Source organism: Gossypium hirsutum, chromosome A02 (genome assembly GCF_007990345.1).
Source record: "Gossypium hirsutum isolate 1008001.06 chromosome A02, Gossypium_hirsutum_v2.1, whole genome shotgun sequence".
In the NCBI taxonomy this organism is placed as follows: Eukaryota; Viridiplantae; Streptophyta; class Magnoliopsida; order Malvales; family Malvaceae; genus Gossypium; species Gossypium hirsutum.
The window spans coordinates 60545421-60562837 of record NC_053425.1 but is presented as its reverse complement, the minus strand read 5'-3'; the positions used below and the strand labels follow the sequence as shown (position 1 = coordinate 60562837).

The window sequence follows — 17417 nt, the reverse complement described above, 5'->3', positions numbered from 1 at the left end:
CTAAGCCAAAAATCAAGGCAACCAAACCTTCTTCTCCCTCCCTTTAGGCTACGGCAATGGAGGACAAGGATCAACCCACTTTTGATTCAATTTTCTCTATGACCGAATGCACTTACCTCAAATTTTTAGCTTGCTATCTTGCCGAAATCCTCAAAACATATTTCTTCTTTCTATCATTTTTTTTCGGTCAAGAAGAACAAAGAGGATGAAGCCTTTTTTTTGTTTTCATCATTTTCCCTTCCATTATTTTATTACCATGCTCCTTATTTTATCATTCCTCCCATGAAACACCAACATAACATGTTATGACATGTTTTGCCCATCACACTTTGTCCACCCTATTTGTCATGGCCGGCCACTACTAATTAGGGGGGGAAAATTGACATGCAAGTCCTCCCTTTTGATTACATGCACTATTAGGTCCTTGTAGATTAGCCTATCACATTTCAAAAATGTCACCCATAAGTCCTTTTGACTAAATTCACATGCAATTTACTAAATCGAAGCCTAAAACTTTCACACCTTCATAATCACATATTTTAGACAATAAATATCACATTCAAATAATTTGGTGACTCGGTTTAGCGGTCCCGAAACCGCTTTTCGACTAGGGTCATTTTAGGGCTGTCACAATATGAATGATTCTCCATGTCAAAGTAAGTTTTATGGCTTTGTGTGTGGCTTCATGTGTCATGAAAGATTAGACCTTTAAGAATGTATAAATCGTAAGATGAATAAAGCTTTTTATGTGGGTTATCTGGGTTAGAGATGATTGCAAGGTTATTTGAAATGAGTTTTAATAGTGATTTTCTATTTTATAAGGCAGTGGTTACTGTAATCCGTGATTGGAGGTTGGATCTAAGGTTCAAGCTACTATCCGTGGTTGTCAAGTGAGTCTCTAAGCCAACTCTTGTTTGCATATTGTTCACAAGAGCTTCTATGAAAGGTGATTGATCTATGAATCCAAATCTAGAAAAGTATGGTCTGATGATTATGCTATTGCAAGTATGTTTTGTCAGGCCCCGAAAATAGGACTAGTAGTTTTGAGTAAGTTTAAAGGGTTCTGAGTGAAAATTGGGAATTAATTGAGTTCATTAGCGATTTATATTCTTAATTAGTTAGCTTATTTCATCTAAAAATTGGTAAATAATATTCTGAAAAAATATTTTTAGAAAACTTAATTTTGTGGTTTTAAATAAATTTTGGGTAAAAATAAATATTTTGGTAGATTTTTAGTGAAATGACCAAATTGTAAAGAAAGCAAAACTTTACATTAACATATCAAGAACATAAGACCATATATAAGAAAACTCTACATTAACATCAATTCCATGCTTTTTCAATAATATTAATCTTAAAAATATATTGAAATCTTCATGTTCTTACCTTGTCCCATTGATTTCAATCTTTAATTTGATTTTCTCTCTCTCCAGCTTCTATTTCTTGAATCTAACTTAATATTCTAGCTCCCCATAGTCTCCTTGTGATCTTTCTCTCTTGATGGCTATGGAAATTCTTTTTATTTCTAGGTAAAAATGGTAGATTTTTAGTGAAATGACCAAATTGTAAAGAAAGCAAAACTTTCTTTTTTTCTCTCTTCTTCTCACGTTGGTTTGCATGGGAAAGATGATGAAAATTCTTCATCTTTCCTTCCTTTTATACTTAATAAATAATAAAATAATAAAATATCTTATTAAAATATTAATAAAATAATATTTATCTAATTAATAATTATAAAATATCATCAACATCATCATTACTTTCTAAATTTCTCTCTCTTCCAATTGACCATTTTGCCCTTTGTGATCTTTAAAAATTTCATCATTAAATCATCACATAATTTGGTAAAATTACGATTTAGTCCCTCATAATTCTTTTCCTATTCAATTTAGTCCTAATTCATCCATTTTTCTCAGTTTCTAGATCATTCCACCCTTAAAATATTTGCACTCTTAGTCCTTCAACTTTTTCATATTTACACTTTAGCCCCTCAAAGTTTGAGTATTTACTCTTGTGCAACAAAACTTTCTCACTTTTACAATTTAGTTCTTTCTTGAATTAATATATCATAATATACTTCCTAATGTTGACATAACTTAGAATTTTCTTTTTTTGTCACTTTATTTTCTTATTTTACTATATCAAGGATAATATCTTACTGTAAAAATTTTCGGGATATTACAGATAATGGGTAGGAACTAAATTAATTTGTGGTTGGTTAATTGAAGTGTAATTAGTTGATTTAAGGTTTAGGGACTAGATCATAAAATTTGGATTAAATTGAATAAACTTAAAAATCTAGAAGATGATCCAAGGGAACATTTAGATAAGTGAGATTGAAATGAGATCTTATCAAGTATAAATTCGTTTATCTCGATTTAGTTTAGTGATGTTAAGATATAAATTGGACTAAATTGCTTAATTAAGTAAAATGATAACCAAGAGATAAAATTAGACTAATTAAGAAAATTAATCAGTCAAGATCCCTAATCTAATAATTAATTATTGACATGGATGTTATTCAATCACTTCATTTAACTTATTATTGAATTTGTGAAATTGGTATTATTGAATTTGTGGTAATATAGTACTTTCTAATTAGCTAGCTAGCTAGCTTTCTTGTTGCATGATATCATATTTGATCCATCTTATCACCCGATTTTTTTAAGTTTGATCATCAAAATACTTCATATTCATATTCGGTTAAATATTACAATTGAGATATCTCATTTATAATAAAAACTGCTTGTTAACTCTTTATATTTTGTGCCTATTTATATGTTCAATATTCATACACTCTAACGCGATCAATCAACCCAGCTCCAACCCGCAGATCAACATGTCTAAGTACCATCATACGACGTTTTTATACAAGGTGGATCGTAAATTTAGGTGCCACATCACTTATAAATCAGGAGCCTTTTCTTCCTTGAAATCAAAATAAATAGGAGACACAGGCTTGGAAGGGAACTAGGCTAGAGAGAAAGAAGGGAGTAGCCAAAATGTCGTCCTTTTTGCATTCATTTCTGGATCCCAAGAAAAGTTGGTTCGCAGCTCTGCACATGAAATCCCTTTCCAAGCGCCTCCGCAAATACGGTACGCTTTTCCCCGTAAATGTAACCCTAATCTCTTTTTTTTTTTAATTAATTCGATTAAACTTAATACGACAAATTGTTTAGGCCTTCGCTATGACGATTTATACGACCCTTACTATGATTTGGATATCAAGGAAGCTTTGAACCGGCTGCCCCGTGAGATCGTCGATGCCCGTAACCAACGCCTTAAGCGTGCGATGGACCTCTCGATGAAGCACGAGTATCTTCCCGAAAACCTTCAGGTTTCCTCTTTTTTCATATTATTTTAAATTTTCACTTCAGATTTTGTAGAATATTATTTTTCTCATCTTCTTTTTTTTTTTTTGGGGGGGGTGGTTTGCTGTTTATCTGTATATTCGGATTGGATTTAACAATATCTTTCTCTTTAGTTTTTTTTTTTAATATCTCGAATTTGTATGTGTACGTAATCGTTTAGTCTGGGATTGGGATGTAACTGAGGTAGAAAAATTCACTTGATTTATTTACTATGATTTGTTGATACAGTTTGTGCTTTATTTTGCTTGTAATCAGCAGGTAACACCATTAGTATAGAAGCCTTAATTATAGTTATTATTATTATTTACCTTCAGAGCTTGATCTCATTAAACTAAAACAAAACGGATGCAGAATAAGGAACTAAAATTGCATAATTCATATGCTATGGTTAAGCAATGTCTATATTTGTTAACGTCAATTTGTATCTTTGATTATTTTTATAATTCTAATCCATGTACGCTTCACCATTCTTAATTTAGTAAGCAGAAAGGGCATGAGGAAAAAAATTGCTTTAGCTAATCAGTGTTTTTTATGTGAACATGTATCTTCACTTCATGAGTCATGACTATACTTCGAGGTCTTATAATTCAATGGATTTTTTTGTCCTTTGCAGCAAATGCAGACACCATTTAGGAGCTATCTTCAAGATATCCTTGCTCTTGTAAGTTCTTGAACTGTAAAGCTCTATTTACTAATTCCCTTGAGCTTCGTTTTCTTGGCTTTGGTTATTTCATGGAATTTCATGACATCTATAAGTGCTCGAACAAGAGTATTCTATTTATTCTAAGTATTCCTAACATGAAAGTCATACATATATCCCATGTCTACTTTGAGGTATATGTCTCCTACATGGGTACTTTATGCGATGCTTGGAATGAAGTTAGCAAAGAAAAAAAAAAAAAAAGGAAAAAGTAAGTAAAGAAATATAGAGGTTTTCATAGAAGGGAAAAGATTCTCCATTCCCTTGTTTGGATGCTTAAATGAGTAATGGGAAGGACAAATTATGAAGATCCTTTGTTTAATGAATGGAAATGTAAGGAATGAGTGTATTGTATTGTTCTTATTATGTCCTTTCAAATGAAATGTTTAATTAAATTATTATGTGAATAGTGAAATTAAATGTTTTAGCTAGGTTTAATTGTTAGAAAAAGAAAAACAATCAAAAATATGTATTTTTTTATGAATCAGTAAAAATGTATGATTGGAATCTTTTATAGAGACCAATATGATTTTTTGAAATTTAATTCCAATGAGAAAATTCAAGAACCGAAACATTTCTTACTAAAATAAATTTATTATAAACTTGTATATGTATTTTTATGTTTTGATAAGTTTAAAAACCTCCATTGTTATAGGTATTAATTTTTCCATTTTTACATGTTTCTTCATCTTTATCTTGTTAAAAAAAAAGAAAGAAGATTTTGTGAGGTTATAATAAGTGAGAACAAAAATTAAGATCCAGGCACAAATTAAAGAAAAAGTTTATGAATGAATTATTAGGGAAGATTGTTATGGCCTTTGAAATTTGAAGAACAGACTTGGTATGAAATTTTGGTAGTAAAAAAACAATGGAACATTTGAGGAAAAAAGAGGGGTGCTTAACCCCATTCCTTTATTTCATTTTAAAAGTTTATCCAAATAATGTTTATATGTTTTTCTTTTCATTTCCTTTCTCCCACCGGAACATAGTTTTTGTAAAACTGAGAGATGTTGTGATTGTGAGATGGTATGGCTAGTAATTAGTATATTTCAATCTGGATATGTAGAATACTTGTGTCCTTACTTAGTATGTTTTGAAAACCATGATTGGTAACATCCTTCATCGACTTGATTCCCTTGAATTCTTTTGGCTCATGGACTCTTGAACTGTGCTTTGTTATGTAAACTGCAACAACTCGGCATAAGGTTATGGTTTACATTTTCTATTTTTTTAGCAGGGTAGGGAATTAGTGCTTGTGTTGAATTTGTAGGTCTTTTGTTAAGGGTGCAGAAATCAATGTAGGTTTAAGGTCCTATATTACCTAGGAATAATCACAATCCCTGGTAAAGTGCATATATTATATATTTCAAAGAAATTTAATGATTTCTTGTATTATAATCTAGATTTTAATTTATAATTTATTGGATAAACTCAAAAGATGCACTTGACCTTTAGGAGAACTTAAAGTTTTAGAAGCCTGCTTCAATCTGATATAAATAACTAGAGCAAGGATTTCCTTTTTTTTTTGTCTTCTAAAACTGAATTATTTCTTTTTTGTCTTTTCCTCTTTCATACCAAAGCATGTTATCATTTGTTTTGAAAGAGAGGAACAGAGGTGTAAACCCCTTGTTTTTGAGAGCTAAAAATATAGGCAAGGGTGAAGGCCTGCCTCCCGAAAAGAAACAAAAAGAGTGTCAATTGTTAAAAAAAAATGAAAATGGTCAATAACGTGCTTTTGAGTAATGTATTTTTAATTATTGTAATTATTGTAAAGTAATATTTGTTATTTAAATTGTTGAATATAATTAAAACATATTAACTTATTTAACAATTCAAATATTATAATAATAAAAAATTCAAATCATAATTAAATCAATTTTACTATATTCTATGTACAATATGGATTTATTTCATATAACTAATACAGATCGGCATTATTCAAAATAATAACAAATTAGCATAATCAATGTTTATAAATTATTTTGACTATTTAAATAAAATTTTCTAATCATTATTAAACCATTTATACAAACTATAGAAAAATTGATATATTGTATATTAAATTATTTACTATTTAATTTTATGTTTTCTTAATAATTGAAAGATTGGCTTCATAGATAATATATAATTAATATAATCATAGTATATTGCATTAGATTATATAAATGTATTATTTCTAAAATTTCATATATGAAAAATATAAAGTTACTATGATATGAATAATTAAAATTTTCTATTTAAAACAAAATTAATATTTCTTTCTTTTTGGTTAATGGAAACATAATAATTTAAATATAAAGTACTTTTTTATCTAATAAATATAAAATAAAATTTAATATAAAATTTATTTTTTACTTATTAACATATAAATTCATTTAATAAAAGTTTTTTTATAGAATCGGAATTCTTATTTATAAATATTGTAAATTTTTTGATTAATTTGTTAAATAAATTTACTTAATCAAAAAATTTATGTAACCAATTATTTTAGTAAAATTGAATTTCTTATTTATAAATGTGATAAAGCTTATAAATAATAAAAAAATATTTAAATGATAAATTCAGTAATATATTGAACAATAAATGGTATATTGGTCAGTTCAAAAATTTCAAAGCTTGTGCTTATATATTTATTATATTAAAAATATAAAATAACATTCTGTTTTTTAGAGTATGTTTGTAGCTTTTGTGGGAGACTTTTTCTTAGCTTAAAAAGAATTGGAGTCTAGCTCAAAGGGAAACAACTTTTATAGATGTTATTACCCTTATTTGTACAAATAAGTGTGGATTTGAATTTTAAACTAAAAACTATTGAAGACTTATAAATAGAAATTCGAAAGACCTATAAAAATACGATGACTACCACACCATTATACCTTCCTATTACTAACAATTGAAACCGATAGGGACTGTGGACCTCCACAAATTATTCTCATTTATCAACACCATTTGATAAATCTCTTCAAACTTCTTACCAACATTCACAATTTTCAAAATATCCCAGCAAGTTTAGACCCATTAAACTTTTCCGATATAGTTGGGAGTTTTTTGGATCGGGTTTAAAGAAAAAGATGCGTTGTTGGATATGAGTTTAGAAGGGGTTAATGGATAAGTGAGAGCAGTAGACGCTGCCATGGTATGGTTTTATTCAATTAAAGGGTCTACCTCGGTATGATGTATCAACCCCAGAGTTACACACCTGTTTACCAACAACTATGTTATCCATTCCCTTGAGCTTTCTTTTGATCGAACACTTTTTGTTCTCAGCAAAAATTTCATCAACAAGCTGCATGCATATTTGTTCTTTGTTTGCATATGTTTGAGCTTCTTGCATATTTCTGCTCGCCACTTTGCTAACCACTGTTCTGCCATTGTAAAAAATTGTTGGCTTTCATACTAAATCGTTACGACCATGAGTTTGGGATTGATACTTCAGCTCATCAAAGCAAAGGCTAAAACCTTAGGATTAATCAGGGAGAGATCCATCTCTTTTTAGGGTTTTGGTAAAATTCAACTTCCTTGATGTTATTAATTGTCCCTTGATTCACTGATTTATAGTAAAATTTCATTGATTGTACTTCTCTTATTAACTGTAGTCCTTATATTATATTCTGATTTTATTTTGGTACTCGACTATTCTAATGTGGAAATTTGCCTTGTTGGATTGAATTGTCATTATATGTATTGGATCTGAAGATTTCACTGCAATCACTGTAATTGAATCCTCTGGAATCTAATGATATTAAAAAAAAAAAAATCCTCTGGGATAATAATTGTGATGGTTGAAATTTGGATTTGCTTCTACCATTTAAATTTCGCTGTTTTAGCCCGTCTACTTCAATTTTAGCAAATTTAATCCTTACAATCTTATTACAAGTTGATGGAAAAGATAATTAATTGTGGTGTTAAAATCTCCCATTAATTTAGATGACGTGGCATTCTAGTGGTGACATGACATGCTAAGATGGATTTATAGTTGGTTGCGGTATGCTTCAATTTTTTTTTAAGTCATATTATAGTTTAAATAAAATAATATTAATAGTTTAGGCATTGTAGCTTAAGTGCATAACATACCCCACTTTAAAGATTGGGTTTTTGAGTAGTTTAGGCGCTGTATAAAAAATGATAGGTTTTTTGGTTGAGTGAACTTTTTTAGCCTTCTTAAAAAACTATTAATTCTTCTAAAGAAGAAAAATTATGTTAAATGTGTGGATTGTGCCATGTCATCAACAAAAGACCGTATGGCTGAAACTGATGATGATTTTAACTGTTATCTATTGTCCTTAAAGCAACTTTTAATAGACGTGAAAAAAATTATGTTAATGAAATTAAGATGGATGCTTCTGCTTCTTCATATTCATGTCACAATGGTAGATTTGTAGTTATTAAATTCTGTTTTCCTAAATTAACTTGTTTGTATGAAGTTTACTTGGAGTGTTGCAATGTTTACCGAGAGGGATTTTATGCGGTTGAGAACTTCTAGTTTGCTTTGCTAATGGTACTCGTCAATTTTCATGCTATACTGGTTGTTAATCATATGCTGCCGACCCAATTTCTTTTTTTATAGGATATGATTAATAGAATTTTTAATCTAGTATATGGTTATTGGTGTTTGATAGAAGCAAGGCTTGAGATTTAATATTAATTTTTTGGATTTATTTGGCAGGTGAAGAAGGAGAGAGCAGAGCGGGAAGCTTTGGGAGCTTTGCCTCTGTATCAACGAACCATTCCTTGAGGTTTTTAGAGTGTAGTAACTGTTGTTGAAATTCAACTTGGTTTTTTTATGTCAAATCTTGCTTCGTTAGCACAACTGAACACGAGTTTTGCCTTTCCTAGTTGGTTGGTTACACAGTGAATCTGTGTTAGCTTTTGAGGGAATCAATCTGTCTGAAATGTCCTACTAAATGTAATAACTGTGAACTGCATTTTACTTTATGCTTGTCGCAATCATTTTTATCTTGAATTTACTTAAAAATAAAAATAGATTCGTTACCGATCTTTTCCGATGTGTGATCAGATTATCTTAAAATTGATCATTTTAATAAAATATTTTGATTTATTAAAACAACGATTTTGAGTTTACGAAATTCGGAAAAAAAGGTTTGGGAGTCGGTTATGTACGAGGAAGGGTTATTACTCTCGTAACGCTAAAAAATTTGTACTTAATTGGTTAATTAATGTTTTAATGTCGAAAATTTGAAAAGATTTTAGAATACGATTCCATTAAAAAATGTTTTTATACTCGAATTGGATTTTAAGACTCTCTTGTTCTGAAGGAATGAAATATTACATCCAGTACGTTAGAAGGCAACAATTCAAACATTAGAAACTAAGATTATCTTATCATTTTCAAAATTCATGCATTGGGTATTCAGTTATTTGGTCAAGCAGTAAATCAAAACCTAGCACGTTAAGGCACGATTTCTCGAGTTTCCAAACATGAAATATTGCCTTATTTTCGAAAACTTTTGAATAATAATATCAAGTGTTTTGCTTTAAAGAGGTGTATTCTTTACTTTGAAACCATGATATACAAATGCAATTGTCACATAAGCAAGATCGAATACATTAATAAAATAATTTGTGAGGGTCACCTAATATACATTATTTACAAACTAACATGATAGTCAAAGACAAATGAATTAAAAGACATATATAACAACTTAAAAATACAAAGCAAATCAAAATAGTGTGTAAAAACAATTTGAAAATGATAATAAATGAGTTCAAAATAATAATGTGAGAAAAGAATCTAAAATCAATAATATACAAAATGATTTTTTTTAAAAATATAATAATAATAATATATGACAAAATCTAAAAATAAGTAATGTATATACATATATAAAAAAAACGAAATAAATTACATGAAGAAAAAAGTTCAAAATTAACAATAAATACATTAAAATAAACAATATGTATAAGAGTTGAAAACAAATATTATGTAAAAACTTCAAATAAACAAATAAAATAGAAAAAAATGAAAATAAAATGAATTTGTAACACCCCTACCCGTGTCTGACGCTGGGACCGGATATGAGGCATTATCGGACTTAAACATGCACACAAACGAAAACCGGCCCTAAAATTTCATTTAATTCAAAACTGTTCAGACACATGCATAACGTCCCTTATTTGGGTCTACGAAGCCCAAAAATACTTTGGAATGGTTTCGGGACTAAACTGAGAACTTACGAAAACCTGGAAAATTTCACGCAGCAAGTCTTTCATTTTAAACATATTTCACTTTAACCAACATCCATGACTATCAACCTCAACACAAGATATTAACATATACATGAGTTCAATAACATTCAATATCATCTATTTTAATACCAACGTATCATTTGCCTACCATCATGTATGTAATGTACATTCTTACATTAACTAGAACTAGATATGTCAAATCTTATTCTCATTTAATACCATCTTACTGTGGTTACCAATTTGTCCATTAAACATTCATGTTCAATGCATTATTACTTATTTATATTTAATTCATGATCCATAAGTATGCATTCAACTTCCCTAATGTATCACCAATCATGCACAACAAACAAAGCTAACTACCTCATCACACCAAAAACATAGAACATGACATGATTAATTAAGCTTACAAACCATAGTGAATATGGGCCACATCCCATGGCCATATACGATAACTCAACGTAGATCAATAGGTTAGGCCAAATCATAATAATAATACATGTCATAAAACTAGCTTCCTATACATGCCACTCACTTGATATTTCTAATATTTGAATTAATTCTCCCAAAAGTGATAGCTTGATAGTGTGATTCTACCTCTGACAATCTCTAACCCCGAGCCGACCTACCAATACTAAAGAAATGGAGAGGAGGGGTAAGATTTATGCTTAGTAAGTCCATATAAAATTAATAAGCAATTACTAACATGCTTTTCAAGATAAAACACTATAATTGTACAATTACACTTGTTCAGGTTAAGCTATTTTATCAAGTTACAATTACTAAATCATTTATATCTGGATCTACGAAACTCCAAATTAAGTTCCGTTAATTTTCTTTGAAACTAGACTCATATACCTTTCTCCCATAAAATTTTCAGAATTTTTTACTTTGCCAATTAGTACAGTTTATTCATTAAAGTTTCCCCTATTTCAGTGTTTGGCTACTCTGACCTCTGTTCACTACGAATCAATTTTATCTCTGTACAGAATTCAAAGAGCTATGCCGTTTATTTCTCTTTAAAATAGACTCAATAAGGAATCTATACATGTAAATTATAACTCCTAATTATTTTTTCACAATTTTTAGTGAATTTTGCAAATAGGAACAAGGGATCTCAAAGTCATTCAGACTCTGTCTCACAACAATTTAAATATCTCATAACATCCGTTTCCTCTATGTGAAACTAGACTCATTGAGCTTTAATCTCATATTTTATTCAGCCTCTAACTCAATTTCGACAATTTATGGTGAATTTCCAAAGTTGCATCACTGCAGAAACCCAAAACTGCCAAGGCTAAATTTACTCAATCACAACTATTATTCACTAAATCCATACAATATCATTTCATCCATCATGGAAAGAACACATAATTATGCTTCATAGGCATAGATCCATAATCTCAATGTCATCAAGTATCAAGACTTATTCCTCATCATGTCATTTTCATAGTATTCACCAATACTATATACATCATATATCAAGGCATCACACATAAGCTTAGTGTACATATCTGTACAACTTGTAATTTAACTTAAGAACATACTCACCAATGACTTGTCTCATTCGGACCATTATCGAATACTCCGTCAAATTACCCGTTGAACACTCGGAATATAATCAGATACACGGAAGCCCGCAGCTAGACAAACTCAATAGCCTGCGGTTTATGTAGCAAAGCTACCATAATCTCACCCATAATGAACTCGGAACGCAACTCAACGAGCTCAGGTGTTCACATTCATAATTAACTCGGAACACAACTCAACGAGTTCGGATGCTTGCATCCATAGGTGAACTCGGAACGCAACTCAATGAGTTCAGATGCCTCATAATTCTCACGAACTAGGACCACAACTCAACGAGTTCGGATCTCCATTTCCTAGTGACATGTCACTTGTATCCTAACCTATTCCTAAGGTTCAAACGGGCTCTTTCCTCGATCATACGCCTTTGCCATCTTTCTCATGATGTCAATATCGGTACTCCGATGGCAACTCATATTTTTTAAGTATTTCACATAATTTGTATAATAATTCAAAAATAATCATAGCATGCAACAATTCGTAAATAATAATCATCATACCATTATAAAGACATCAACAACATATAGTAATGTTACATCATTTACATAATATCAAATTATTCACATATATGTATACTTACAATTCATATAATATCATAACATTAACATTAAAATACACATTGCATTATTAAAATCATATGAACTTACCTCGTATGCGAAAATGGTCATTTTTACCATTTTGTCCACAACTTGGTATTTTGCCGATTTTAGCCCGAATTTCGATTTTCCTTGCTCTATCATTTCAAATATAGCCTAATTAGGATTCATATTATTCAAATAAACCCAAAATCATATTTTTGAAAAATTACAATTTGCCCCTAAACTTTCACATATTTACACTTTTGCCCCAAATCTTGTAAATTAAACTTCACCCTATTTTCTTATGTTTTATGACATGCTGATCATTTTTCTCTTCTATAGAAACATCCAATTCTCACTCTAACATGTATTTATGAACATTAGGTATTATTACCGATTATGTCATTTTACTCGTTTTCACGTAAAATCGCTTAGCAAAAGTCGTTTATCTAACACCCAACCTTCATTTTCTATCATTAGACATCAAAATACATGCATATTATTCATGGGTAAATTTTTAGACATGGACCTTAGCTCAAATTAATGGTAGAAATAAGTAGAACAAGTTACTGGGATTTCGGAAATGTAAAGAACTTTAAAAATGGGGAAAAGATGGACTTACAATCAAGCTTGGAAGTTTTAAAAACCCTAGCCATGTCTTCCATCTCCATATACGGTTATGGCATGAGAAAAATGAAGAAGATGACATCTTTTTCTTAATTATTTTAGCTTTATTTACCAATTTACTAAAATACCCTTAATGAAAAATAAATAAAAACATACCATGCCATGTCCATCTTTGTCCACTAATTACAAAATAGGCTATTTACCATTTAAGGACCCCCATTTTCAAAAACCATTACTCACAAGTACTTAGTACCTTTGTAAACTAGAATACACATTTTGCAACTTTTACAATTTAGTCCTTTTGACTAAATTGAGTGCCCGAACGTCAAAATTTTTGAACGAGGTTTTTGCAAAATTATTCCATAAAATCGTAGACCATAAAAACATAATAAAAATAAAATTTTCTTCATCGGATTTGTGGCCCCAAAACCACTGTTCCAACTAGGCCCAAAATCGGGATATTACAGAATTTATATATAAAAATAATAGGTAAATAAACAAACGAATAAATACCAAGTATTTAGCTAATTAATTTAATAATATGGTAATAATAGTAATAGTGGTAATAATACTAATAATATTAATAACAAATTGAAATAACAATAATAGTAATAATACTAATAATATTTACCATTTAAGGACCCCCATTTTCAAAAACCATTACTCACAAGTACTTAGTACCTTTGTAAACTAGAATACACATTTTGCAACTTTTACAATTTAGTCCTTTTGACTAAATTGAGTGCCCGAACGTCAAAATTTTTGAACGAGGTTTTTGCAAAATTATTCCATAAAATCGTAGACCATAAAAACATAATAAAAATAAAATTTTCTTCATCGGATTTGTGGCCCCAAAACCACTGTTCCAACTAGGCCCAAAATCGGGATATTACAGAATTTATATATAAAAATAATAGGTAAATAAACAAACGAATAAATACCAAGTATTTAGCTAATTAATTTAATAATATGGTAATAATAGTAATAGTGGTAATAATACTAATAATATTAATAACAAATTGAAATAACAATAATAGTAATAATGGAAATAATAATACTAAAAATATTAATAAACATAATAATAAATATAAAACTCAAATTAATTAATTTAACAATAAAATAGCCAAAATAATTGAAAAGGGATTAAATTGAATTGGAAATAGAAGTTTTAGGGCTAAATTAGAAATTAAAGATAGGGGAAGGACCAAATTAAAACATGCGTAAAACAGGGAGGGTCCAAAAATGAAAATATCCCTTTCCCCTAAATGCGCTGTTGCCAGGGGGTCCAATTTGTAATTGCAATAAATCCATGGGGCAAATTTAGAAATAAAAATAATTTTAATTGTAAAATCATAAAAAAGTGGAGGGACCAAACTGGCAATTGGACCATCACTTAAAAAACACGCGGATCTCCTAGCTAGTCGGGTCGGTCGGACAGGCAAGGCTCAAAACGGCATCGTTTTGGGCATTTTGGGGGTTGATCAAAATTACGCCGTTTTGATTAGCTATTTAAGACAAAAATGACTTCAATAAAATCCTTTTAAACCTCTTTCAAAAAAAAGAAAAAAAAAGAAGAGAACATCCTCTTTTGCTCTCAAAGCTCCCATGGCCGGTCTTTAAGCTCTGGCACCGGACCACAGCGACGGCCGCCGGTCGCCGGCGACGGCGTCGTCCGCGGTGGCCGGAAATAAAAAAACCCATTTTTTGATTTTTTCAACTTCTCGAGCCCGAAAAATGTTGTTTTTCATCGAAAACGACGGTCTTCAGCCCCCCACGGCGGCATATGCTCAACAAAAGTAAGGTTCCAACTCTTTTTTTTGTGTTTTTGTTTCGTTTTCTTTTTTTTTGTTTTTTGGAAAAAAGTACAATAAAAAAAATGGACGAAATAATAAGAGATGCAAGATAAAAGAGACCTTTTCAAAATTTGCTCTTGATTCTCTGTTGTATCTATTCGTATATTCGTAAAAAAAAAGGATCCTTTATACAATAGTTGTTTGGGTTTTTATACTAAAAAATACAACAAAATCCATTTTTGCTACTGTTGCGCTTTTCTCGCAGGTATGGCGACGTGGAGCTGGCGCGGAGGGTTCGGAGGTTGACGTGGTTCGGTGGTGGTGGCTGCTGGCGGCACAAAGGTGTTGGCTGCTAGGGTTTCATTCCTCTTTTGCTGAAAAATGTTTAGATTGTGGGCTTGAGTATTGGGTTAGGGTTTTTTTATTTTGGGCCTGTTTAGGTTTAGTAATTTGGGCTGTAATTTTGGACTGGTTTAATTATTTCGAACTATTGTTTATTGGGCCCCGGGTTAAAATTGGGCCTTACAATGCTGGAATGCGAGCAATTCTTCAATGAACTCTAATTTTTCAAAAGGGCTTTCTTCTAACTTCCGATGGTGTTGGCCATTTAACTTTCATTGTTGGAGAAAATCTGCTGTCTCCTAATCGTTTTCCCTACTTCAAGTTGATGTTAAAATCTTTCGGGCTTCTTAAGTTTCACAATCTTATAACACCATTGTCCCACGAATATAATTCTGATGTTTCCCATGGTTTTTAAATTTCTGCTCCAGCTTTTTCCCCGCAATTAAATACAAAATAATGTCTATTCTGAGAGGAAGTGTCCTAGAAGAGTTTGCTAATTCAAAGTTAATACCAAAAGTAACTTGAAACGTGTAATAATCTTGTTGAATTAGGCCAAATCTTATTACGGAGTTTGAGACATGAAAAAGCCACACTTCGTTATTAAGGTTTCTCGAGCTTTGATTGGCTCATCTTCTTAGGATTTTAATCCCCTTATCAGCGCCATTCCTTGTGTTAACCCAAAAGGTACGTTTCTACTGGTTTGATGACTTTTCCCTTTCTTGCTAGAGGGTATGGGAGACCTTTTGAATGCAGAGCTCCTTTCCTCCGAAGACTGAGTAAAGAAATTGAAAAACCTATTTGAACCGATATATTCGGTCCGGGTTTTGTATTATTTGGTTAGATTTTGGGTTTATGTTATCATCCAAATTGCACAATTTGATTCAGGTTTGGTTTTTTCACATTAAACTTGTTTTTATATAAATCAAACCGAATGAAAAAAAAAATCTGTGTTTAAAGGAATAGTCCTAATAGAATAATAAACTGACCATTTTAATATATATATATATATAGATAGATTAATTCATTTAACCCTATTATTATTATTATTATTATTATTATTATTAACAACTAGATATGATCATACAAAAATATAAAGTTATGAAAATATTTCGTAAAGAAGGTTATAAAAGTGTAGTTTTATATTAAAGTAATGAATCATTTCTTAATACTAATTATAATTATAAGTATAATTCTAATTTTAAGAAAATAGTTTATTAAAATTTCTAATATTTTATTTATAAAAGAAAACAACTTTTCACAATTATATATGTTTGGTAATTATGAATTTATCTATTATATGACATATTATAATCACCCAGTTATAACTAATTAAACTAATTAGAAAAATGACATAGAAAAACATTAGGTATACTTATGATTTATGTATTAGCTTTTCTTTTAACAACTTTGAATGATTTATCAACTTAATAACTTAACTAAAAGTATTTTTTAAAATATTCTTAGTGATTATTGCGATATTAATTTAATTATTTAATTCACTGTAAATATGTATAAGAATCTAAAGCATGTATTATGGTTGTAAAAAAAAAGTAATTGCTCTATTAGATTTTTTGGGCCCAAAACAAAGTGATATTGTTTTTTGACAAAGCCCAAATTTGATAAAAACCGTTGAACCGAACCGTAATTATTTGTTTTGGATATTTCAATTTTTATTCTATACAACTTCGATTTCAAATGTGAAAAAACGAATGGAGTGGTTTTATTCAATTTGTCCAAAAATTGAATCAAATCGAACAGAATCGAATACACCCTTACAACCAAGTTATTGTTTCTCTTTTTGTTCTTTCTTTAATACAATTTTATTGTATTGGAACTAGTTTAGATTAACCGTCCATGGTTAATGCCTTTAAAGAACTAAATCAAATTCATAAATCTATGATTATCTTCCTTATGGAAACATTAAAAGAACTAAATTTAATTAATAAGTTTATGATTATCTCTTCATGGAAACCAAACTGAAGAAAAAAAAAGATAAGAAGTGTCCAGAAACAAATTAGATTTCTTAGAGGGTTACTACGTTGCATCGAAAAGAAAATTATGGAAACAAGAAGCAACCACTGATGTGGTTTTTTCCGTAAAAGAATATTATTGATTGCAATACCATACATCCGATTTTGAAGATGATTAGATGTAAAGCGCGACATTCGTTGTCAAAGCAACACAAACAAATGATCATACATTCATATATCAC

The 17417-nt window shown here is 30.0% G+C and overlaps 1 protein-coding gene across 1 annotated transcript; it reads left to right on the top strand.

Moving 5' to 3' along the window:
- Positions 1–2671: 2671 nt before the first annotated feature.
- LOC121203011 (cytochrome b-c1 complex subunit 7-2, mitochondrial) lies at positions 2672–9069 on the top strand. The gene is made up of 4 exons (XM_041091426.1): positions 2672–3096; positions 3180–3337; positions 3985–4032; positions 8738–9069. Exons 1-4 carry the CDS (start codon positions 3003–3005, stop codon positions 8804–8806), a joined length of 369 nt encoding a protein of 122 aa, XP_040947360.1. The 5' UTR covers positions 2672–3002; the 3' UTR covers positions 8807–9069.
- The last annotated feature ends 8348 nt before the right edge of the window (positions 9070–17417 follow it).

Bases quoted from the DNA above. Each gene is read 5' to 3' on its own strand.
- LOC121203011 (XM_041091426.1), top strand. From the start codon at position 3,003: ATGTCGTCCTTTTTGCATTCATTTCTGGATCCCAAGAAAAGTTGGTTC. The intron at 3,097-3,179 runs GTACGCTTTTCC...CAAATTGTTTAG, and splicing joins CAAGCGCCTCCGCAAATACG to GCCTTCGCTATGACGATTTA. The intron at 3,338-3,984 runs GTTTCCTCTTTT...TGTCCTTTGCAG, and splicing joins ATCTTCCCGAAAACCTTCAG to CAAATGCAGACACCATTTAG.